The sequence below is a fragment of the Balaenoptera ricei genome, chromosome 7 (genome assembly GCF_028023285.1).
Source record: "Balaenoptera ricei isolate mBalRic1 chromosome 7, mBalRic1.hap2, whole genome shotgun sequence".
Taxonomy (NCBI): domain Eukaryota; kingdom Metazoa; phylum Chordata; class Mammalia; order Artiodactyla; family Balaenopteridae; genus Balaenoptera; species Balaenoptera ricei.
Genome location: NC_082645.1, coordinates 18,484,833 through 18,509,985, shown reverse-complemented (window position 1 = coordinate 18,509,985; position 25,153 = coordinate 18,484,833). Strand labels below are relative to the sequence as shown.

General features: G+C 48.4%; 1 protein-coding gene across 5 annotated transcripts in view; it reads left to right on the top strand.

Annotated features, from left to right (window-relative positions):
* Positions 1 to 23,824, top strand: part of HERC2 (HECT and RLD domain containing E3 ubiquitin protein ligase 2) — a 217,936-nt gene extending 194,112 nt beyond the window's left edge. For all 5 annotated transcript variants that reach the window (XM_059927751.1, XM_059927750.1, XM_059927749.1 and 2 more), the window contains 14 exons: positions 4,662 to 4,839; positions 5,364 to 5,525; positions 7,573 to 7,664; positions 7,871 to 8,010; positions 11,351 to 11,538; positions 12,067 to 12,264; positions 14,623 to 14,706; positions 18,235 to 18,376; positions 18,506 to 18,700; positions 19,336 to 19,448; positions 20,071 to 20,261; positions 21,091 to 21,196; positions 21,514 to 21,726; positions 22,877 to 23,824. In XM_059927751.1, coding sequence (XP_059783734.1) covers positions 4,662 to 4,839; positions 5,364 to 5,525; positions 7,573 to 7,664; positions 7,871 to 8,010; positions 11,351 to 11,538; positions 12,067 to 12,264; positions 14,623 to 14,706; positions 18,235 to 18,376; positions 18,506 to 18,700; positions 19,336 to 19,448; positions 20,071 to 20,261; positions 21,091 to 21,196; positions 21,514 to 21,726; positions 22,877 to 23,149 — 2,275 coding nt within the window. In that variant the 3' untranslated portion in view covers positions 23,150 to 23,824. The remainder of the gene's footprint in view (positions 1 to 4,661; positions 4,840 to 5,363; positions 5,526 to 7,572; positions 7,665 to 7,870; positions 8,011 to 11,350; positions 11,539 to 12,066; positions 12,265 to 14,622; positions 14,707 to 18,234; positions 18,377 to 18,505; positions 18,701 to 19,335; positions 19,449 to 20,070; positions 20,262 to 21,090; positions 21,197 to 21,513; positions 21,727 to 22,876) is intronic.
* Positions 23,825 to 25,153: the final 1,329 nt, after the last annotated feature.

Sequence of the window (25,153 nt, the reverse complement as noted above, 5' to 3'; positions counted from 1 at the left end):
CCCTTATTAAATAAATCTCTTTAAGAGATAATTGAATATTTTCAGGATATGGTAAAAATGAATTGAGATGCTTAAAACATACATAGGAGTAAAATATATGACAGCAGTAGCACAGAGGCTGGGGTTAGAGGCAGGAAATGGACATATACTGTTGTGAAGTTCTTATACTATACATGATGTAGTGTAGTACATGACCCCAGACTAAACTCTAATCATTAGAGATGCATTCTACATCTGCCAAAGCAACCCCGAAAATAACGCAACAAAAAGTTTTATCTGATAAGCCAACAAAGGAGTTAAAGTAAATCAAAGAACATACTCGAAAGAAACCAGAAAAAAGAAAAAATGGAGTAAACAGATGAGACAAATAGAAAACAAATAGTAAGATATAGATCTAAACCAAAATATATTAACAGTCACATCAAATGTTAAATGATCTAAACACCACAATTAAAAGTCATTGTCAGAATGCATATAAAAGCAAGATCAAACAATATGCTACATAGAACAAACTTTGTATTTAACACATCTATATTTAAACACATAAATTGATCAAAAATAAAAGGGTGGGAAAATATGCTAACACAGATGAAAAGAAAGCTGGAATGCCTATATTAATATTATACAAACTAGATGTAACATCAGAGAATATCAACAGAGATAAAAAGGGTCATTTTATGATGATGATGTGGTCAGTTCATCAAGAGGACATAATCCTAAGTGTTTACACAACTAATAATAGATTTTCCAAATATATGAAATTAAACAAAATGACAGAGCTGCAAGGAGAAACAGACAAATTTACAGTTGTAGATTTTAATATCCCTCCCTCAATAACTGATAGGTAGATAGAAGATTTGTCAGAAGACTTGAACAACTTTATCGACCAATTTGATCTAATTACCACTATACAACACTACTTAACAAAAGCACATTCTTTTCAAGTACATGTGGAACAGCTGCCAATATAGACCGTAATTTGGGCCAGAAAACAAATCTCATAAATCAAAAAGATTCAAGTTATATAAAAGATTTTCTCGGACCGCAATGGAATTAATTAGAAATCAATTACTATAAAGTATGGAAAGTCCTCCATATATTTGGAAAGTAAATAAAACGTAAAAATAACTGATGGGTCAAAGAAGGAATCATTGCTAAATTAGAAAGAATTTTTATCTGAGTGAAAATGAAAACAACATATAAAAATGTGTGGGATCCAGCAGAAGCAGTACTTAGAAGGAGATTTATAGCATGAGATGCCTTTTGATAAAAGAAAAATGATCTCTAAACAATGACCTCAGCTTCTACTTTAAGGAACTAGAATAAGAAAGACAAAGTGAGCAGAATAAGAGAGACAAAGTGAGCAGAATGAAGGAACTAAGAAAGATCAGAGCAAGAATCCATGAACTAGAAAACAGAAATAGAGAAAAATTAAAGAAAACAGAAGTTGGTTCTTTGAGAAAGTTAGCATCATCAGTAAATCCTCCATCTAGACTATCTATCTATCTATCTGTACACACACACACACACACACACACACAAATTATAGGAATGAGGAAGTTTTCATCACCGCAGAATGTAGTTATTGAAAGATGAAGTATATTAAATAACTTTATGCCAACAGATTGAACTTTTTAGATGAACTGGACAAATTCCTCAAATGACACACATTCTTTAATGCTCACTCAAGAAAAATTAGATGACTTGAATGGCCCTTTGTCTGTTTATGAAATTGAATTTCCCGCAAATAAATCCTCAGGACCAGATAGATGAGTGGTGATTTCTACCACACATGTAAGTAACAGATAATACCAGTTCTTCACAGTCAATTTCAGAAAATTGAGGAGGGAATTCTCGCCAATTTACTTTTTTGAGGACAGCTTTATTCTTATATCAAAACCAGACTCAGATGTTATTAGGAAAATATAGACCAATATCCTTCATGAACATAGATGTAAAAATTCTTAATATTTTAGAAAGTTGAATCCAACAGTATGTAAAAGGATAAAGCAGTAAGGCCAAATGAGGTTTTTGCCAGTATTGAATAATTGTTTTAACATTGGAAAATTGATCAGTGTAAAAAAGAAAAACTATGTAGATTATCTCAGTAGATGAAAGGCAGAAAAGCATTTGGCAAACTAACATTTGTTTCTGATAAAAACTTTCAGCAATCTGGGAATGAGAGAAAACTTCCTCAGCTTGATAAAGGGCATCTCTGTTGAAGCTAGGGCTTGACTTCCCTGGTGGCTCAGTGGTTAAGAATCCGCCTGCCAGTGCAGGGGACATGGGTTCGAGCCCTGGTCCGGGAAGATCCCACATGCCGCGGAGCAACTAAGCCCGTGTGCCACAACTACTGAGCCTGCGCTCTAGAGCCTGCGAGCCACAACTACTGAGTGCCTAGAGCCCATGCTCCGCAACAAGAGAAGCCACCGCAATGAGAAGCCTGCGTACCGCAATGAAGAGTAGCCCCCGCTCGCCGCAACTAGAGAAAGCCCGCACGCAGCAAGGAAGACCCAACACAGCCATAAATGAATGAATGAATGAATGAAAGAGAAAGCAAGCAAGCTAGGGCTAATGTGGTACCTGATGGTGACAGGCTGAATGAACGGTTTCTCTATCTCCAGGAACAAGACAAGGACATCTGCTGCTGTCTGTCACCAGTTGTATTCAGCGTTGTTTAGCAGGTTTAGCAAGTGCAGCACAACAATGCAGAGAGATAAAAGGCATTCAGATTGGAAGGAGAATTAAAGCTGTCCATTTACACATAATATGATTATTTATGTAGAAAATCTGATGGCATCTACAAAAAAGCTACTAGAATTAATGAGTGCGATTAGCAGGGTTGCAGGATAGAAGATCAGTAAATAAAAGTCTATTGTAGGCAAATAAAGAAAACATTTCTGCATTAAAAAAAGTCAACTCTGTGTCTTTATACATATACATATGCAATCAGAAATTGAAATTTTAAAATACCATTTATGGTACCCTCCCCCTAAAATCAAAATAGTAAGGAATAAATTTGACCCAAAGATATGGATAACTTACAGACAAAAAACTATAAAATACTGCTGAGAGAAATTTTAAAAGACCTAAAATAATGGAGGAGCACGCTGTGTTCATGGGTTGGACGGCTCAGTATTGTTGGTTCGTTGGTTTTCCCCAAACTAACCTATTGATCCAACCCCTTCCCAATCAGAATTTCTGTAGAAATTGACAAGCTGATTATAAAATTCATGTGGAAATGAAGAGTACCTACAATAGTCAAGACAGCTTTGAAAATGAGGAGCAGAGTTGGAGGACTGCCACTATTTAACTTCAAATCTCATTTTAAAGATGCAGTAATCAAGGCAGTGTGGGATTATTGTAATGAGCGGGAAATGTATCGTGGAGCAGAATAGGATAGGAAGTCCAAAAACGTACCCACAAATACCAATACAATGAGTGTGGAAAAATGAAACTTGATTCCTCCCTCACGATTTGTGGCGCATAATTTACAAAAGTGCAAAGACAATTTATTGGAGAAAAGATAGTCTTTTCAACAAATGGTTTTGAACAATTGGACAACCATATGGTAAACAGTGAACTTAAATTCTTATCTTGCACCATTAATATCCAAAATTAAACCAAATACTTCATCTACTTCTCCCTGGGCCAAGTAGCCATTCTTCTGTTCAGATCTGGTTTAAAGCATGGACTGTGCCACAAACCCAGTGATCCATCCAAAAACAAGGACTGCAGCCTAAATTCCAAATACCATAGACTGAAATCTTCACCTCGATCTTTGAACTTGAATTCTTATCTTGCATCATATCCAAAATTAGCTCATAAATCTAAAACCTACAACTAAAAACTTCTAGAAGAAAACATGAGAGAAAACTTTTGTGACCTTAGGTCAGACGAAGATTTTTAGATAGAACTCCAAAAGCACAATCCAGTAAAGAAAAATAGGATAAATTGGACTTTAAAAAAATTGTGAACTTCTCTTTGAAAGACACTGTTAAGAGATGGAAAGCACATGCCACAGACTGGGAAAGCATATTTGCCATCATATATCTGACTCAGGTCTTATATCCAAAATCATTATAAATAGCTTTCAAAACTCAGTAATCAGAAAAAGAAGTTTGTTGTCAGGCTTGCCATGTTTACATATAGACTAATTGACTCCTTAGATGAAATGTTGATTTGTAGCAAGGGTGGGCAGGCTGTTTCTGCAAAAGGCCGGATAGTAATAAATATTTTAGGCCAGCCACATACAGTTTGTGTTGTATATCCTCCTTTCATGGTTTTCGTTTGTTTGTTGGTTTTACAACCCTTAAAAAATGCAAAACCCATTCTCAGCTCACTGGCCTTTCAAAAACAGGTCATAGGCCAGACATGGCCCATCTGTAAGTGCTAGTCTTCCAGCCCCTGATTTAGACTTTACATCTCCTCTCTGGCATTTGGGCAGCTTGTATAAAAGGAGGTAGGTAGGGAATTACGTGATTTTGAGTTCAGGCCTGAATGATTCTTCCAGACTGATTTAATGATTGACTTGACAGATGTATGTAGGCTGAGAGGTGTACATTGAATAAATGAGCAGCACACCCAAAGCCTATATTTAATAATTTAAAAATATTTACGAGTGAAGCTATTTCAGTTCTCTTTGGTGACCTCTTTTGCAGTCCGTGTGACCGTCCTCGTGTCATCGAGTCTCTGAGGGGAATAGAGGTGGTTGATGTCGCTGCCGGTGGCGCCCACAGCGCCTGTGTCACTGCAGCCGGGGACCTCTACACATGGGGCAAAGGCCGGTATGGCCGCCTGGGGCACAGTGACAGTGAGGACCAGTTGAAGCCGAAGCTGGTGAGGAGGGGCTGTGCTCGGGAGGCCTGGAGGGGCGGCTTGCCGTTGTCGCTGTGCTTTTTAAAAATCCGCAGTATTTCCTGTTCCAGATTCTTTTTAGTTTCAGAGTTAACAGTGGTTTTTTTGGTGGGAATAGAAACCACCTTGATATATATTTCATGGGGCGTTTAAACAGGATAGTGTTTGAAATACCCTTTTATCTACACTAGTAAATATTACTTGGCATCTAGCTAGAGGCTTTGTCTTCTAGGAGGTCCACTGTGATTTAGGTGAGGCTGTAGGGTGAGCGGCAGGACTGAGCACTGGACCCTGGGACCTGCCTCCTACAGCTGAGATGCTCAGAGTTCACATATGCAAGGGTGTCTTCTGTCTTGGCCTGCAGGACCATTAAGATTCCCTGTTCTCTGTAAAGAATTAAGACAGGCGCCCTCACCCCCCCACCCCAAATCCCAGCACGTTAGCCCCTCCGGGGAGAGCCTCCTTTCTGTTGCGGTCGGACGTCCTCAGTGCCCCTCTCTCTGCAGGTGGAGGTGCTGCAGGGCCACCGTGTGGTCGACGTCGCCTGTGGCAGTGGGGACGCCCAGACCCTCTGCCTCACGGAGGACGACACCGTCTGGTCCTGGGGGGACGGGGACTACGGCAAGCTGGGCAGAGGGGGCAGCGACGGCTGCAAGGCGCCCGTGAAGGTACCCTGCCTGCCGCCGCCTGCGTCTCAGGAGTAGCCTAACTTCATCTGTAGCTTCTTTGCAAAACACGTGATGGGTCACTGGGTGAAAAGGGATTTAAAGACCCAGAGGGATGGAGATAGTTTAAGTGCTGTTTCGTGCTCTGTTGGGAATGTCTGTGGTCAGCGGGGCATCACGCAGCCTGTGATTTTATTTAGCGTGCGGACCTGTTTGAGGAGAAGGACGACGACTTGTTCACGCTCTTCGGTTCACAGAGGTCTATAGCTATGCACTGCACTAGTACTTGCTGAAAGGCTGCATCTGGCTTAGCCAGAGGCTGCTAGATGGACATCCTGTGAGAAGCCAAGAGAAGAGGCTCCGCCTGAGCCGAGTGGCTCTGGGCAGTTTATCGACGTGTGTGATCACGACTGTATTTTGCCTTTGTGAGCAGGGAGTTGGCAGAGGTTAAGTTCGTCGGTGTGTTTAGGTCACATGCTGACTACCTAGCGGCCTGCGGGACGAGAACACAGCAGGGCTGCTCAGCTGAGGGGACGTGCTGTGGACTTGGGAGTGTAGGTGTCGTGAAAGAGAGCCAGAAGTTCTCTCTGCTTGGCATCCTCTCTTGTCGGGGCTCTGAGACTGCACGTGCCGAGTAGAGGCCCACGTGGTGCGTGGGCGGCCTGGGGAGGGGGTGGGGAGCCACTGGAGGCCGTCAGAATAGGAGCCTGAGCGGGCACTGCCGAGCTGTTCTTCTCAGAGCCGTGCTGCCCAGTGAAGTAGCCGCTGGCCACGCATAACTACTTAAGTTTTACCTTAAATCAGTTACGAGTGAGTAACGTTACAGTTCACTCCCTCGCTTGCGCTGCCCACATTTCACGTGCTCAGGAGCTGCATGTGCTTCCACGCTGGGCCGTGTGGGCACAGCAAGCTTCCACTACCACGTGGAGTGGTATTGGCGGGTGCCGGCTAGAGCCAGGGCCTGATGATGAAGACGTCACCTGAGGCACCTGCACCTCTGTGCCATGAGGCCGGCTGCAAGGAGACACCCCTCTTCTTTAGGGCCTCCTTGGCAGGTGCTGCTGGGAAACCTGGGACTCGAGGCTGCCTTCTTGTCCTTATCCCCACTTGCTCTTTTGCCTCACAGGTATACAGTATTTTAACCACATTACAGGTTACATATGGTTTCCACATTTATGAAAAAATTGTTGTGGGCTTCTGTATGCCAAGAAGGCATTAGACAAAGGCTTTGCACCTTGCAGGATTGAGATGTCGAGCGTTGGGGGGTGTTGGGGGGTGGAGGCCATGACTGCTGTCATTGTGATGGGGGTAGGGTGAGGAGAAAACTAAGAGAATTAGGGAGTAATTAATTTAAATTTAAGTTTGAGAACTTGAGTCTGGAAACAGTCACAGGTAATAAGGAGCATAATTTGCTAGGTGAGGAAAGATGTCAGCTAGGTAAATGAACCCCAACAAGACCTCTGGGTGCTGGCTGTGAAGGGTCTGGACCCTTGAGCATGCAGGGCTGGAAGTGGGTTCCAATACTGACCTGATCAATGTCGTGTTTAATTGGAATAACCTGGGCAGATGGATTGCTAGTGTCTGAAGGTCAGAACCCTGGTTGTCTTGGCCATCCGTCCCCTGTTACCTGCTTCTTCCTTGTGGGCCTGTGCATCTGAGAGGGCTGGAGGGCAGATGTGAAGTGCAGGGCTTGCTGGAGAATGGGGCCACCACATCACAAAGAGAAATGGAGTTGGGAGAGTGAATGCTGGGGAAAGCGATCATAGACCTTCAACAGTGGTGTGTTCATTTCCAGTGATATGCGGCAGGTCTCATGGGTGGTGGCACGGGCCCCTGGCCGCCTGTGGCCCATGTGCCCTCAGAGCCAGGTGTCCTGCTCCTTCTGAGAACACTTGGTTATGTGGAGTAGGATTTTAAGTTGTAATAAATATTTGACATAGGAGTAAGGGTTTTCAGAGTTCTTTATTAGAGTCAGTTCAGTCTCTATATGGGTGCAGCCATCAGCAAAACCCTTGATTGGATCAGTCTAATTGAACCTTTTCCCTTTTAGATCGATTCTCTGACAGGCCTTGGAGTGGTTAAAGTGGAATGTGGATCCCAGTTTTCTGTCGCCCTGACCAAATCTGGTGCTGTCTATACTTGGTATGCAAGATTCTATTTATTTAAGTCCACCAAATCCAGATTGTTAATTAGAAGTTACTTTAATTGCCTTTTTGTAGATTGAAATGTAATTTCTGTGACAGGCTGTGGTTTGTGTCTTGCAGTATGGTGTTTGCTCCAGGAGGGTGGCGCAGGGTGGTAAACGAGATGGCTTTGCACTCATAAGTTCCTTGTTTCCTTGTGTGCAGGGGCAAAGGTGATTATCACAGGCTGGGCCATGGATCTGACGACCATGTTAGAAGACCTCGGCAGGTCCAAGGGCTGCAGGGGAAGAAAGTCATTGCCATTGCCACTGGCTCCCTGCACTGTGTGTGCTGCACTGAGGACGGTAGGTGGGAGGCCCGACCTTGTAACTTGGAGGCGTTTGATCTGAGAGGCCGGCTCAGGGATAGTATGCGCAGCTCTAAGGTGGAGGGGGGATGGGGAGAGTCATACTATATTCTGAAAATACACCTGTGGTTTTGGCCCGTATCGTCTTCAGCCCCTGGTGTTAACACCGGTGAACATGTTGTTTTGTGGCTAACAGAGCAGGCCTGGTACAGCTGTTTTTAGAAACACTCGCTTGCAAGGTTGGCCTTCGGCTGGCTTCTGGAAGCCTGGATTTCAGGAGGCCTCCCAGCAGCCCTAATTGAAAGAGGCTTTGTTAGAATGTTTGCAGAGTGTGGTCTCTGCTGAAACCTGCTTCCTTCTGGGGGTCTGGAACTTGGGTATGTGCCAGGCAGAGGTGCCTGCCTGACCTGCCCCAGTCAGAACCCTGGCACCGAGTCTCTTATGTCCCTGCTGGACAGCACATCACAGGTGGCCACAACTTGTTACTGCAGGAACTAAGTGCATCTGTGTCACTCCACCGGGAGGGGACCCTTGGAAGCTCGCTCCTGGTTTTCTCTGGACTTCACCCATGTGCCTTTTCCCTTTGCTGATTTTGCTTTGTGTCCTTTCACTGTAATGAATTATAGCTCTGAGTATGATATATGCTGAGTCCTGGAGTTCTCCTAGTGAATCATCAAAACTGAGGGTGGTCTTGGGAACCCCAAGACAATGGCAAAAGGGAATTACAGATGGAATTAAGATTGCCAAATCAGCTGACTTTACAGTATGGGAATATTCTGAATTATTAGGTGAGCCTAGTAAAATCTCACACACCATTCAGTGGAGAAAAGGAGGCAGAAGATCAGTGAGAGAGATGTGATGGAAGAAGGGGAAGGAGAGATTTTCCAGTTACGAGAGAGTCTCAACTTGCCATCGCTGGCATTGAAGGTGGAGTGAAGGGGCCAGGGAGTATGGGTGGCTGCTGGAAGACTGCCATTCCCCAAATTTTGCTCCGTTTAAAAGGCTTCGGTGAATTATATGAACATGTGCCCTTTAATTAGCTTCAATGAATTTCATATATGAATACGCAACTTCTGTGGCTTGTGGTGGGACTGATGTAGTTCTTGATGAAGAAATTACAACACACTTTTATTTCCTTTATTATAATTTAAAAATTTTTGAAACATATAACACACTTAGAGAACAGTTGGAAGTATAGTACAAAGAACTTTTTCTTTTTCCATGTGAGAGATAGGTGATGCCGTGGTGCCCCATTACCCTGAACAAGTGTGTATTTCCTACAGTGATGGGCCCTGTGCTACATAATCACACCATGGCCTTCAGTGAGAAAATACATACAGTCGTCACTCCACCTGACCTCCCTCTCTCTCCCCTCACAACACGGGCTCCATCAGCTGTGCTGCTCTTATCTCTATTCTGAGACAACCCTCAGTCACCCCTCAGGGTCATCCTTGTCAGTCTTCCTCAGTCTTCTTGGACTTTCTGGACCTTGACACATCTGACACTGGTTACAGGCTGGTTATTTTGTAGAACATTTCTCAATTTGAGTTTGGTGTTTCCTCAGTAGATTCAGGTTGCACATCTTTGATCTTAATTTATCCTGCATTCCTAATTCATTCTCAGTTCATCAGGTGACATGCATGTTCTCTTTGTCCCATTACTAATGGTGTTAATATCAGTCACTTGATAAAGGTGGTGTAGCCAGCCTGTTCCACTGTGAACATCCTTTGCAACTAACAAGTATTTGGGAGGGTGTTTGAAACTATATAAATATTCCTTTTTCACTGAACATTTTATTTATTCTCATCAGAGATTTAAATTTTTGTTGGTTTGTTTTCATCTTGTCAGACTCATGGTTTCCTAATTTATTTAATGAGTTACATATAAGCTGTTGCTTTTCCTTACCTTGATGCTCAAATTGTGCCCTGTTTGGCTGGCTTCATCTCCTGAAGTTCCCACCCCGTCATTCATTGAGTACTTCCTTGCTTTCTGGCACAAAAAGACCTTCTATCCTCGTCTTGACTCTCCATGTTTCAAGCTTAGAATTGTCTGTTTCCCCAAGGAGCGCTGGTGCCTTTAGAGGAAAATGGTGCTTGAAAGACAAGGTCAGGTCTGTAGGTGTGCTCATCGCCAACGGGATGTCACTGCTCCCAGGCCTTCTTAGTGGACAGAGCTAGGGAATATATGTGTAAATAATACACAAAATTACATTTGTGTTTATTTCTGTATGTATATATGTACATTGAATACCACTTGTTCACACCAGTACCCCAAGGTACTGGACCACAGGTTCATTCTAGTTTTCTCTCTTTGCATACTCGTTACTCCTTTCTCTTTCGGTAAGAAACCTGGGTCCCCTTACTGAGTAAGTAAGTGATTCACTTACTCTTCCTGTAGTGGCTGGTGTCCCGTCGTTGCCTTTGCCTTCTCCCCTGCGTGGATCCTCACCTCACTTGGGCTGTGACTGCGCACTCTGGACCGTGTCCCCACATGGGTATACGGCTCCCTGCTTTGGCTGACTTCCCACACCTGGCTACCCTCTGTGTGGAAGTCCTTGTCTCTCGTGCACTCCGATTCCCTGCACCCGGCTGCGCCTCTGCAGAGAGGCTCTCTTCCCCTTGCTTGCACTCTGACACCTACCCAGTGGCTTTAGGGCTGAGTTCTCCAGAGCAGGAAGGGGAAGGACACAAGCACACTGCCCTTGATCATGCGGGCCTTGCACTTTGCACAGTGGTGCTTATGGCTCCACGGCACCCTGAGGAGTCTTTGTGAATTTGCAAGGCTTGTGATGTTTCTAGAGAACTAAACTCATTTCTGTTCTAGTCACCACCTTACCCATACAGTGGTGTTTCATGGTTGGGATCTAGTATGGTGTGCTGAAAAATATGATTCTCATCAGTGAGATATGAATGAGAGATTCATATCTCATGTTTAGGATATGAATAACCATTGGAAGAACAACATGTTCCTTAAAAACATGGATTTTGTTTAGTTAAAAACTGACTTTCTCTTCCTTTGACATACAAAATCAATTTGGATTGTAAGTATTTACCATCTGTTTTGATGTTACTTGTTCTGATTAAGAACTGCTCCAGTTACATGCTTAGTCCTGTGAACAGACACAGTTGGAAAAACCGTGTTAGCCAGCAGGGGCTGTCAGGGGTCCTGGGAAGCCTGCTACCTCTTTGAGTATCTAGATCACATAAGGTTAACATTGCACAGATGACCGCCGACACCCAGCTGGAGGGCAGCGAGGACTGTATGTGTGGGAAGATGGTGGTGGTTGTGCATTCATTGGTCCTAGTATACAAGTCCTTGTTCTAAATCTACTGCGTTAGGTGAAGTTTATACGTGGGGCGACAATGATGAGGGACAGCTGGGAGATGGAACAACAAATGCCATCCAGAGGCCTCGGCTGGTAGCTGCCCTTCAGGGCAAGAAGGTCAACCGTGTGGCCTGTGGCTCAGCACACACTCTCGCCTGGTCAACGAGCAAGCCCGCCAGTGCCGGGAAGCTCCCTGCACAGGTCAGTGGCGGTTGGGCGAGTGGGCCAGCAGGCATGCAGGTTGTGACAAAGTTACGGCCTGTGTATTGATTATGCGTGTGCAAGCGTGTGCACACTTCGTTTTCCCCTTATACATTTACAGAGGTGCTCTACAGAAAATAATATATAATTATTGGTAATGGTAAGAACAGTATTTTTAAGAACGTTAATTATTCACACCAGTCGACATTCTGTGTGTTATCAGTGTGTCACCTTTATTCAAAATTTTATAAACGATACAAAACCATTCTGGTAGTTCAGGCTGCATGTTTTCTGTAGTAAATATATTTCTATATGCTAATTTTCTTAGCATTCTCCTTGGTTTACGTTTCTTGGCTCAGGCAAAATGGCCAGAATATTATTTTAGAAACAGCAAGATTTTTTAAACCAAACTCAGAAGTCATAGTGCTTCTCTGTTTTCAAGAACAGTGTTCAGAATCCATCTACTATACTATGGCTTATCTGTGCGTTTGACACCTAAGTTGACTTAACGCAGTTTCCATGTTTCAGGTCCCCATGGAGTACAATCATTTGCAGGAAATCCCAATCATAGCACTGCGGAACCGGCTGCTGCTGTTGCATCACATCTCAGAGCTCTTTTGCCCCTGCATCCCCATGTTTGACTTGGAGGGCTCTCTCGATGAAACTGGACTCGGGCCTTCTGTGGGCTTTGGCACTCTGCGAGGAGTTCTGATATCCCAGGGAAAGGTACTGCTCTGGTAGCAATTTTTACTGTAGGTGATATTGGTATCTTCAGTAAGTTTTATCCAACAAAATTTCCTAAATTAGGAATATATTGAATACAGCTCATTCAGCAAATGTTCACTGAGCACCTACTATGTGCCAGGCTCTGTCTTGGGTACTTAGAATGCATCAAAACAGACAAAAATCTTTTCTCTTTTGGAGCTTAAGTTAAAAATGAATAGTGTGCTGCTGCCTTTTCCCCCTGTAATCTCTGTTTCCCACCTCCCCAGAAGGGGGTTGGCAGAACTAAGCTTCCATTCTTGCAGTGCTCTCTGCTGTCCTGGCCTTGAGGCTTTGTGGCAAATCCCTACCGACAGCAGGAAGGAAAAATAATGGGATAATTTCTTCCCCAGGGATGTCCAACAGAGGGACCCAGATGTTACAGATCGCTTAGATAGAAGTTCGGTACCAGGATATGTAGAAATTCCTGGCCGAAGGGTAGTTTAACAGTCTCTGAAAAGAATCATGAATGAAGGCTTCTGAAAGTCAAGAGAGAGAAATTTTGACCCATTGACATTTGTAATAATTTGAGCTTTCTAGAACGGAATGCCTGAAGTCATCAAGTTTCTGGCAAGCAGCTTGACAGGATGTCCGTGAAGAAGCTCAATTGTTGTATGGTAGGGGGAATATTTGTATAGGGAAAAAAAGCACAGAGGTCAAATTGAGGAATCCTAGTCCTGAAGAGGCTGAGTCTGTGACATATATTGTTATCCAAGGTTATGGTCTATTCTTAATGATAATAAAATTTAGATGTTTTGGAGTACTGTCCAAACAGATCTTTTTTCAGGATTAGCTTTATTTCCTCAGCTACCTAGCCGAAGGAGACTGGTGCACACGTTTTATTTTTGTGTGTGGCTTAGAGACAGGTAGACAGTGATGAGGACTGTGGTAATGGTAAGAGCTCTCTGATGACCCGGAGCGGGAAAAATTGTGGGCAGGTAAAATCAATATGAGACTTGACTTCAACCATTTTTCAATAATAAAAATGGCAAATTTGATTACTTTCACCGTTTTTTTAACCCCTCAAAGCGGAGGTGATAATAAGCAGTAAAAGGGAGAAAGCCTCTCCTTGTAGGGAGAAAGCAAAGCGAGAGGTAGCACGTGTCTCGCGCCGAGTGTGTGAGCGTCCTGCAGGCTGGGAGCGCGGGGCGGGGACGCCGAGGGAGGCTGAAAGGCACCCTCAGCCGCGGGGGCCTCGGCCTCTATGCTGGTCCTCGTTGGAAAGGACCGCCTCTGCTGGAAGTTCTAGGGGGTGGCTTTCGCGGGTGACTGTGGAGAGCTGTTACCAGGGCCCAGAAGAGAGCGAGCCACAGGAGGGCGGGGCTCGGCGGGGCGCTCCGTGGGGAAGGGAGCGCATGCCTGGAGCAGGGCCGAGCAGCGGGGAGGGCGGTGGTCCTCGGGGTGGCGGGCGTGCAGGAATGCGTGGGGAGCGGCCTGCCTCTGCAGTCGCCTCTGTGGTGCGGGGGGTGTGTCTGCGGGCCCCCCGTGTGATGGCAGCACCTCTGCCCTTCCCGTCTTCACAGGTCGGAGCTCTCAGGCTCTGACCTAAGAAGGGGTGCGGACCTTGCTGTCGGCACCTCGTGGCCCGCCCTCCGCTCCTCCCCCAGCCACCGTGTCTCCAGAAGAGAGCTCGGTCGTCCACTTGGCAGGGACCTGGGGCTGCCACTGGTCCTGGCTCCCGCGGGTGTCTGGACTCTCCTCCCGTCCTCACGCACGCGCACGCGCCCACATGTTCCCCGCGCCCAGGCCCACATGGGCATGCCTCTCCCTGGGTGAAGTTGGGGCCTGCTCCCTTTGCTCGCCGTCTTCACCCTGGGTTTTCCAGGTTTCTTTCAGGGCACCGTGCCCGTGAGTTCCCTCCCTCACTGGTTTCCCCATCCCCATCCCCATCCCAACCCTGGCCCGCTCCCCGGCCCTGCTGCGGCTTTGTGGCTGGTGTCTCTGTTGGGATAGCAATACTGTATAATTAGTGCCTCAGTCCTGCCACTAGTGGACTTGCAGTTTGGCTGGGAAACCTCAGTTTTCTGTTTAACCCTCAGAGCCTGGCCTGAGACCTGGGTTGGAGCGGGTGGTCCCCAGGCTCTGGCCCTCGCTCCTCTCTGTGCAGTGCGTGCCGGGTGCCTCATGCCTCCAGATGGCAGGCAGGGGCTGCTAATAAGCACTGGCCCTGCTGGCTGCCTGAGCCTCTGCGTGGGCTTGCGTGTTGATGCCAGGCTACCGCCCTGGGCCACCTCATGACCGACAAAGGGAGTTTTGTGATGTGAAATATCTGTGGGTAATACTTTCTATATCACATTCTAAATTTTGTCTGTCGTGTTTTAGGAGGCGGCTTTCCGAAAAGTAGTACAAGCAACTATGGTGCGAGATCGCCAGCATGGTCCCGTGGTGGAGTTGAACCGGATCCAGGTAACAAGTGGAGATGGCTTTCTGTTCTTAGATATGATGGCTTTGTGGTTGTGAGTCATGTCCCCTCAGCCGGGGGCAGGTACTCGTAGAAAACCTTCTCTCATGCCCTTGCTTTAGAGAGCAAGGTGCCACATGCTGAGATGTCCAGTGCTGAGACCGCCAGGTGGGAATGTTAGTGGTTTTGTTTATAACAGAAAGAAGAAGGGCTTACTTCAGATAACCCAGAAGCACAGATCCAGATAAGCAGAAGAGGAAAAGTAAAAATGACCCATATTTCCGCCACATAGTGATAACTACTGCTAACATTTGGGGGATGTGTATCTGTTTGTTGTAACCTGAACTGGATGACTCTCTTTTGTAACTTGCTGTCTGTTCCTCTTAATGCATTGTAAGCACCTCCCTGTCCCATGCTGTGGGGCCGTGGGATTGTTTACGCCAGCCAGCTGCCCACGTTGATTTCTGTGCTGGGGGCTAGAAGGCTATGCCTGCTTTTCTAGGGTGCAGCAGGGCCAGTTGGTGTGGCTCCAGCTATGTGTGTGTCTTCAGTCAGCCCCTTGGGTTAGGTTTTGAGAGGCAGAGCAGGTTCCCTGTTCCCGCCAGCCTCAGACCTTCCCCGGCTCTGATGGCTGCTTACTGTGCCAGTTTAATAGGCCAGAATCACTTATACTAAGACTGTGTCACAGTAGTATCGAAGAAATGAAAAGTAGACCGTCTCTGAATTTGTACTGCTGCCAAATGTATATAAGCTTCGAGTTAAAAGAATTAATTAAAACCAGAGGAAGCCCAGCACTGCTGATGGCGTGTGTGCACTTGACATTTCCCATGCAAGTGAAGTCGGCTGCACTTGACATTTACTGCGCAAGTGAAGTCGGCCCCACCTCTTGGAGCAAGAGCAGAGCCTGAAGAACAAATGCTTTGTTCCTGAACCTTAGTGTTAACACATGATTTTTACCCTGATGTTGGTTATATGACTAGACTTTCTTCCAGAGCTGTTCTTGGGGGCATTTTTAATTAAGACATCAAACTCTTTTCCTTTGTTGGAGAACACATGTGACCATGCTGATGGAAGTGGTTCCTTCACCGACGTCATAGTGTTTAATGTGAAGCTGGAGGTCAGTCAGCCAGTTCCACAAACAAATGGGCTGTTTAATTAGGTTCATAAAAAAGCTTTTATTTCCCCACCTTGGAGGATCATTTTGGTTTGCTCTACATTATTAGGGCTTAAATACTCAAGTTCATAAGTGAGGAAAGCTGATCATCTAATTCAGACAGTTGGGTGTTCCTGGATTGCAGGCCTGCCTCAGCTGTGCACAGGCACCACCTTGGGGCCAGTGGCCCAGTGTGGGTGTCCAAGCCCAGGGGCCTTGGCACCAGGGAACCTGGCTAACCTGGAGTCCACACCAGGCACACTTTTCAGTCATTGTGTGCTCGATGCCTCTTCTTTTCTCATCTTGGCATCCCCAGCACAGTGAGTTATGAAAATGCTCGGTGCGTGTCTGAAAGAATAGGTAAGGAGACAAACAAATTTATATTATACATTTTTAAAAAGGTGTATAAACAACCTTCAGCACAGCGTGCAATGCTCACTGATGTCACAGGGGCCACTCCGGGCCACCCAACGGTCCTCAGGCGCCACAGCCAGGTTCCCTTCAGTTCAGGGTTTCACACACACTCTTGAAATTGGGAAGGTCCTCCACAAAGATGGAGATAAAGTAGAGCAGAGTGGTGGTGGGGAGGCATTCTGTGACTCCAGGTTGAACGCAGACACCAGCAGTGACCCAGAAAGGTGGTGTGGGCATCCTCTTCCCTGTGCTGTCCCAAGGCTGCGGCCTTCTCTTGTGGGGATGCCCTTGGAGACATTTTCTTACTGTCTGTCAGAAGTTCTGTAGAGACACTAAAAGTAGGCCATGTTCTTGGAGGGTTTCTCTGTGTTTGAATTTGATTTAGTTTTGTAACAGGATCTAAAAATCTGTGTACATTAAAAACTTTAAATGTATTGCAGATAATGCTTGCTCATTTCTGAAAATTTAGAAAATTCTAATTAAAAACCATTAAAACCACCTATATTCCTGCTGTCCAGAGGTGTCAGGTACACAGCCCTGTCCCTGCAGTGTCCTGGCTGTGTTCACAGAGCCATGTTCCTTCACGGCCGCTGAGAGCATCCGTCTGTGATAACTGGCACTGTAAACGGAGGTGATGTGACCTTTCGAGTGGGCGGCAGGTCTGTGTCTCACCCCTCACGTAGGAACACATCCTTCCTCCCTTCTGTAGCTCACTCTCCCCTGGGGCATTGTGTGCCTTAGAGAGCTGCTGTTAAGGTCAAATGAAATGACATATGAGAACGTGCAGCTGAATGTGTGGTGCACAGGAAGACTCACTCCACAGGAAACTATTATTATTACTGTCATTGATCTTATATTTTTAGTCTTGAGAATGGTAATTTATGCAGTGAGAAGAATTAGCTGTTAAACTCAACCTAGGACTCACGAAGAAGTTAAGGATGGTGAGAGTTTAGCCAGAAGAGTCAAGTGAAAGTACATTCTCACATCATTTTTTCCTTAACTTCTCATTTTGCAGTCATTTCAGACTGAGCTTCTTGGGTGATTCTGAAGCACAGGCTAGGCTGCAAGCTGCAGGGTTACTGAGGCCACACTGAGTGAGGGCTTGAGGGCCATTGTTATGGTCTGTTGGGGAATCTTAGCTTACGATGAGAAATACGGGTGGGACAAGTGATCATACTTGGAGACACAGTGACCCCAAGAGTTGAGCAGGGTCCGTGCGGGTGAGGAAAGGAGGGGAGGAAGGTTCTGTCCTGGCCCAGATATTCCAGGCCAGTTTTGGTCTCGGAGCCCCGTGGTGTGACCCTGCCAGGGCTGACGGTCTGCTTGGAGGGCACTTTCGGGGCTCCTGGCCTCTCCTTCACGGAGACCGCGGGCAAGGTTGCAAAGTGTGAGGACGGCCCAGGCTCAGCTCCTGCCGCCGGGCTGCTCACGGTCCCTCCTGTGGTCTGTGGTCTCTGGTCTCGTCAGGGCGTGCTTGCGTAGCCACCCCCTCCTGCCGTGCTGCGTGTGCTGGCGAGCGCGCCCTGGCCCCGCGAGCACAGCTGTCCGGCAGGCAGCCTGCATCAGGGAGGGAAAGAGAGGAGCTCAGCGCTGGTCTTCGGGGTCCTCAGCAGGTGTGGGTGCGGAGGCGAGGACAGGGGTTAGTCCTGGGAGGTCCAGCAGCCCTTCCTGCTCGCACAGGCGTGCTCGGGGGGTGCTACTTGAGCTTGCTGGGCGCTCACAGTGGCCTGAGGTTGTAGGGGCCGTGCCACTCATCTGGGTGCTGCTTGCTGTCTGTAGGGTCTCCTCCTGCCCCCAGCCCCTGCCAGTGAGCAGGACAGGACGGGCGAGGGTAACGGGAGGGGTGACTGGCCGCAGGGCCCTGCTTCGGATGCAGGGGTTCCAGGGCCGGGCAGCTGCTGAAGATGGCACCTGCATGCTTTCTGCTGCGGCCCCGGTTCTGTATGTTCTCTCTCTCTCTCTCTAGGTCAAGCGTTCAAGGAGTAAAGGTGGCCTAGCGGGCCCCGATGGGACCAAGTCTGTCTTTGGGCAGATGTGCGCTAAGATGAGCTCCTTTAGTCCTGACAGCCTCCTCCTCCCACACCGTGTCTGGAAGGTCAAGTTTGTGGGTGAGAGCGCGCGTGCGCCGAGGGGCGGTGGTGTGAAGGGTGGTGCGAGGAGACATGAGCGGCCCCCAGCCGCCCCGCGGGGGGCTCGGATGCAGTGACCGTGAGCTGCCGACCCTCCTTTGCCCCCAGGTGAATCTGTGGATGACTGTGGTGGTGGCTACAGCGAGTCCATTGCTGAGATCTGTGAAGAGCTGCAGAACGGACTCACCCCGCTTCTGATCGTGACGCCCAACGGGAGGGACGAGTCGGGGGCCAACCGCGACTGCTACCTGTTCAGCCCGGCGGCCAGGGCGCCCGTGCACACCAACATGTTCCGCTTCTTGGGTGGGCCTCTTGTGTGGGTGCAGTGCTGCAGCTGCTCAGCTGTGTGTGCCCTGTTAGCTTAGTGGCTGCTGTGTCTTGGGAGTGCTGTAGCTGTTTTAAATACCTCCTGTTAGCTTTCTCAGCGTGCAGCTGCAGGGACATGCAGAGCCGGACCCTTAGCAGCTGAGTGCTGAGGACCGGAAGGTGCCTTGGCGCTCAGAGGATCTGAGATAGCATGCGTCTGCATCTGAAACTTGGGATCAGATCTTAGGATGTCTTGATATCTGGCCAGGCCACCTGTTCATTGAGGGTCTGCCCTTTAACTCGCCTGCACCTCTTCAGGCACTGCGACCACCTCCTTGAGAAGCTCTAGCTGTTGGCTTTGCCGCCAAAGGATTGGCCACTGTGGCTACAGCTGTTGGTGGAAAGAGCAGAAGAGTTATAGACTTCACCCATAGGAACAGAAGGGAGCAATGAATTCAGAGGAGGATGTAAGGTTTTAAGGACAGACCTAAGTCTCTGTGAACTGGGGTAACGCTGGTTTAGAAGGCACTGAGGCCCCAGTGAAGAGCTAGTCTCCGCTGTGTTGTTGAATGGACTGCATGTTCTGTCATCCGTTCCAAGCGTCTCCTGTCTCTTGTGCTTCGAACGAGCAGGTGTGTTACTGGGTATTGCCATCCGGACTGGGAGTCCTCTGAGTCTGAACCTTGCCGAGCCCGTCTGGAAGCAGCTGGCTGGGATGAGCCTCACCATTGCAGACCTCAGCGAGGTAACGAGAGGGCGGAGAGATGTGACACCTTGTGTGCCCAGCACAGAGCATGGGGGGGTCCCCTGGGGTCTGGTTAAGAGGCACAGGCTGTCCCGAGGCGCCGACATACTCGCAGGCTGTCAGGCTGCTGGCTGTCGGCCGCCGTCTAGTAGCAGAGTCGGGGTATGGACACAAGGCCAGTCCGCTTCTAGAGCTTGATGCACTGGCTGCTTGCGGGCTTTGCCACTTGTACGGTCTCGTCAGATGAGAAAGCCCTCTGTCTTTGCTGTGGCACCGCTGAGCCCGTGGGCAGCTGGGGGAGGTTGAGGCTCCCGGGGCCCCCCAGGTGTGGTTCCCTTGGTGCCGTGCGTGAGGTTGGGGCTCGCCTGTGAGCAGTGCCGGTTGCGCTCTCAGTGAGTGGCTTTGAAGACTTCCCTGTCACACGCTCTGTCTTCAGCTCCTCGGGTAAAGTGCTTCCCCGCTGCCCCTCTTTTAGTTCCCGGCACGCGCAGTGCACTGGGAGCCTTGCCGTACGCCCCAGGCGGATCGAGGCCTCGCGCGACTGCGTGTCGGGTGTGAACCGGGGCCTGGGGTGCGGGAACAACCCCGACCCAACAGAGGGGCTCCCTTCTCCCCTTGAAAGGTCGATAAAGATTTTATCCCTGGGCTCATGTACATCCGTGACAATGAAGCCACCTCGGAGGAGTTTGAGGCCATGAGCCTTCCCTTCACGGTGCCAAGCGCCAGCGGCCAGGACATCCAGCTGAGCTCCAAGTACACACACATCACCCTGGACAACCGTGCCGAGTACGTCCGGCTCGCAATGAACTACAGGTACGTGGTTGTCTGCCCTCCAGTATTTCAACTCAATAAATAGCAAAGGTAGCAGAAAACGGTTTGCTTGGGTGGCTGCTTTTTTTCCACAAGTAAAATTTAATGGACTTGGCTCCACTGTGATCAGGGTCGGAGTTACTTCTTATTCTCACCCGAGATTCCTGGCTCTGACCAGAATACCAAGGTGAGGAGAATCCCCCTGTTTGGGGACTGTCCCAGCAGAGGTCGCAGGCCTCTGTGTGCCACCTCTCCTGGGGCAGGGCTGTGTTTGGGGCGTCTCCACCCCTGGCTTGGCCCTCGCGCCACCTGACCTCCGCCTGACGTCCCTCAGCGTGCTCCTCCGGAGCCTTTTCCTCCAGAAGCACCTGGCTGGGTGTTGGGATGAGGCCCCGGCGTCAGCTGGGCTCTGCTTGCTGGGCTCTGCCTGAGGCCGGTCCTGGCGAGTGTCCTGTGCTGTCCACCCGTGTTCCCTTCTGTCTCGTGCCCTAACTCGCCGTCACCAGGGCCTTGGACGCGGCATCTGCTTTCGGAAGGTTCTTACCGTGGGTGCTGTGAGGCCTGCTCGCTGCCTCTGCTTGTCGGGCTCTGGCTCCTTCCTGGGAAGCAGGGAGGGGCTGAGAATTGTGTGTTGGAACGTGTATAGCCGTAGCTAGATTTTGAGGTAGCGTTCTGTGTGCCAGTGAGATGGCCCCAGTCCGTGAGAAGCTCTGAGACTCTGTGTCTGCAAAGCACATGCCTGGCTCATCTGTGTGGTGAGGCTTGGTTGGTGTGAGCAGAACGAGATCTACATCGCCGGAGATGGAAGTGCAGAGTGGGTGTTTTCTTTCAGGCTCCACGAATTTGACGAGCAGGTGGCTGCTGTTCGGGAGGGGATGGCCCGAGTCGTGCCTGTCCCCCTTCTTTCTCTCTTCACCGGCTATGAACTCGAGACAATGGTATGCCCGCCGCCGCGTGCTGCCGCCCTGCAATGCCTTCTCGTGGTCATCCGCTGAGTCAGTGCCGCCGGCTCACCTCTCAGTTAAATCTTGCACTTGGAGGTCTGAGATACGCTTGGGCCTTTCGGGTGAAGTAGGACGTGTCAGGGAGCGAGTAGTCCCCGCCTCCCCCGCCCAGCCCTGGCCCGCACACGGCGGGCCACAGGGCCTGTCCTCCCACCCGTCCCCTCGGGCCTCCCACGCCTGAGCCTCCCCACACCAGCCGGGGAGAAAGGAGTGGTGGACCCCGTGCTGACGCAAAGCGTGTCCCTCCACAGGTGTGCGGCAGCCCAGACATCCCCCTGCATCTCCTGAAGTCGGTGGCGACGTACAAGGGGGTGGAGCCTTCCGCGCCCCTGATCCAGTGGTTCTGGGAGGTGATGGAGTCCTTCTCCAACACCGAGCGCTCCCTCTTCCTTCGCTTCGTGTGGGGCCGCACAAGGCTGCCCAGGACCATCGCCGACTTCCGGGGCAGAGACTTCGTCGTCCAGGTGCGGCTCCAACACCCCCCGCGGCGTCAGCTGAGGGTCGTGTTCCTCGCACGCGGCCCTGCCCCAGCTGGGAAGGCGAGCAGGTCTCTCCTGTTAGGTGGTTTTCCTTCCCTCTGGAAACAGAAATGAAAAACACGCAACCTCTTTGGTTTGACAGCTCAGAATTCTATGACTGCAGGTCTTGGGTACCACTGCCTACTTCTAAAAAGTTTATCTGGCCACCACCAGGATACACTGCTGTTATGTCAGCGTACCCTAGATCGTTGGGCACACACATCACTTATAGCATTTATTTGATTCTCTGGTTGAATTAGGTGAATCACTGAGTAATGCTGCTTACTGAGAAAAATGAGCGCCCATCGGATTGAGAACCAGAGTTTTGCTTTGAGTTCTGACTCTGCGGTCCGTGGTCAGAGACGGGCTCTGTCTACCTGCCAGGCCCTGGGGGTGAAATGACCTGACTCCCCACTGCCTACTCAGTTGACTTTGCCAGTCGCGGTGCTGAGGGGTGGAGTTTACCGCAGACAGACAGGTTGGAAGTGTCCACTCTCCCGCGTGTTTGGGGGGTTCGGGGGCGGCTCCTTGCCCAGTGCAGCCTGTGCTGGGCCTCTGGCCAGGGTTACAGAAGTCGTCACCCCTCAGGGAGATCTCTGAGAGCATGTGTAGTTTTCCTCTCAGAAGGTAGGTAATTTGTGGGGTTTGTCCACAGTTCTGGCTGGCTTCCTAGTATCTTAATCTGTTGTGGCTGAAAGTGGGCTGATAGATTCAGGGTGAGCTTCCCCACATGGGTGATGGCTAAGCCTGTGCCATTGCACCGGACCCTGTGTCAGTGGGTCTGGAGTCCCACCTTGTTGACCGGGGGTGGGTGGAGCCATCTGACTCTCTTCACAGCATTGGTTTGTAAAAAGCAGTTGTCACAGTAACCAGTGGCTATTTTTTTATTGGAAGTCCTGGGAAATAATCAGTTGCTCCTTTTTATTTCTGAAATTGGCTAGATTTTGTGTTTTCTGATATTTTATTATTTTTAGCCAACAAAATATGATGCTTTATGTGAATGAGAGTCAAGAGTCTAATGAACATAACAAAATAGATTGCAGTTTTACCTGTCCTTGTACGTAGTCTCTGATGATTTAACATTTTTCATTAACAGGTATTGGATAAATACAACCCTCCTGACCACTTCCTTCCTGAATCCTACACCTGCTTCTTTTTGTTGAAGTTGCCCCGGTATTCCTGTAAGCAGGTGCTAGAGGAGAAGCTGAAATACGCCATCCACTTTTGCAAGTCCATAGACACAGACGATTATGCTCGCATAGCCCTCACGGGAGAGCCGGCTGCGGACGACAGCAGTGACGACTCAGAGAACGAGGACGTGGATTCATTTGCGTCAGACTCTACACAGGATTATTTAACAGGACACTGAGGTGGAGAAAAGCCATCCATCACAAGACGCCACGAGACTGAGCAGGGAGGCAGAGTGCTGCAGTTCAGACTGCAGGGCGTGACGTGTGCCATGAGAAGGGTTAGCCCTCTAACGTGCGGGAGAATGATCAGACAGTCAGCCTCGCACGTGGAGACTTAACAGGGGCTTCTTACCCACAATGCTGCATTACATGTAGGACTTCTGCGTTTACTAAAGTGTGTAAACGTTTAATATAAATACTGAATTGCAGCATCCCAAAAAATGAATAAAAAGCCTTTTTCCTTGTGGGTGCAATAGATTTTTTTTTCCCCTTCCTTTTAAGTGTTGTGCATTGCCTTGATTGTACATTGGAAATACTGTGTAACAATTAAATCGTATTATAAATATTTCAATTAATTTTACTCGGAATTTATTAAAAGTTTTTTGAACATTAAATGATCAGTATTACTTGAATGCATCCAGAGGTTATTTAAACCAAAACCAAAACAAAAAGGCCATCAGCCCCCCTTTCCTCCCCAGGTGCACATTCTAGCGTATGCGGTGTGTAACTTGAATCGAGGCCTTTCTGCGAGCAGTATCAGAACTTCTATCATGGAAAGTACTATACATAATGTTTGTGTCATGTATATGCCTAAATTTTAATTCCCTATAAATAATAAAACATCTGTCTCAAAATTGTAAGCTGAACTTTCTTATGTGGTTAGACTAGCACTGGTGGATGTGCTACCACCCAAAAATAGATTAGTGTTTGATACAGCATTAGTTAAAGCCATTCCAGTCTAGTTAGACTTTTTTGGTTTCAAAACCAAACTCACTGCAGTGACAAAGGGAGTGGTCCTCAGGAGACTGGAAGGGCTCCAGGGGAGCAGCTCGGGTCAGGAGCCTTCAGCGTCCCTCCCCGTCCTCCACGCCGTCTGCCTCTGCAGCCTTGGTTCCTTCCTGTCCCATGGGCCTGGGGGCAGGGCAGTGTCTCTGGTCCAGTCGGCCATGGAGTAGGATTTGAGCTGCTTGTTCCAGGATCACGTGTGTGGTAGGCTCTGCAAAGTGAAGGACTGAGACCGTAGGAGGGAGATTGGCCGGCAGGCCTAGTGCAGTGGAACTTGGGGTAAACAGTATCAGATGGAGGCAAGCGGTAGGTATTTCATGTGGGAGACTGTTTCTTTCCTCGGGGACTCAATGTGTCGCATTAAAAGATCCAAAGAGAAATTTTTTCTGGGAAATTTTCATGACCAAATTGGTGAATGTTCAGATTAGCCCTTTTTTCAGCTTGTTGCAAAATTTCCATAAGCTGTGAGGTGTTTTTTTTATCACCATCCCTTTTGTTGTTAGTCAGCTTTGGCTGCATAACAAACTACCCCCAAAGTCGGTGGCACACAAGAAGCATTTATTTCTCTCTTTGTGCATCTGGGTTGGCCAGTTCTGGCTGCGTGGCTCTGGACTGTGGGTTGGGTAGGGCTCTGCTTCACATGCCCTTCTGACGACCCAGGGCAGGAGAGCAAGTGAGAACAGGTGCAGCCTGCGCTCAGGCCTGTATTGTCCCCTCCACTCTCAGGATCAACAGGCTGGCAAAGGTACCGCCTCTACAAACAGCATTCTCAAAGTCCTGTTCCAGGAACCTGGAGGTTCCTGAGGCCCTTTCAAGGTGTCCATGAAGTCCTCCCTTTTCCAACCACATATCTGCATAAGGCCAAATATTTTTCATATCCTTCAATCAAAACATATGGTTGTCCCTTGATATCTGCAGGAGATTGGTTCCAGGACCCCCAAGGCTACCAAACTCTGAATGCTGAAGTCCCTTATGTAAAATAGTGTAGCATTTGCATATAACCCATAGACATCCTCCCATAAATACTTTTATAAATTTATTTATTTATTTATTTATTTTTGGCTGCGTTGGGTCTTCGTTGTTGCGCGTGGGCTTTCTCTAGTTGTGGTGAGCGGGGGCTACTCTTCGTTGTGGTGCGTGGGCTGCTCATTATGGTGGCTTCTATTGTTGCAGAGCAC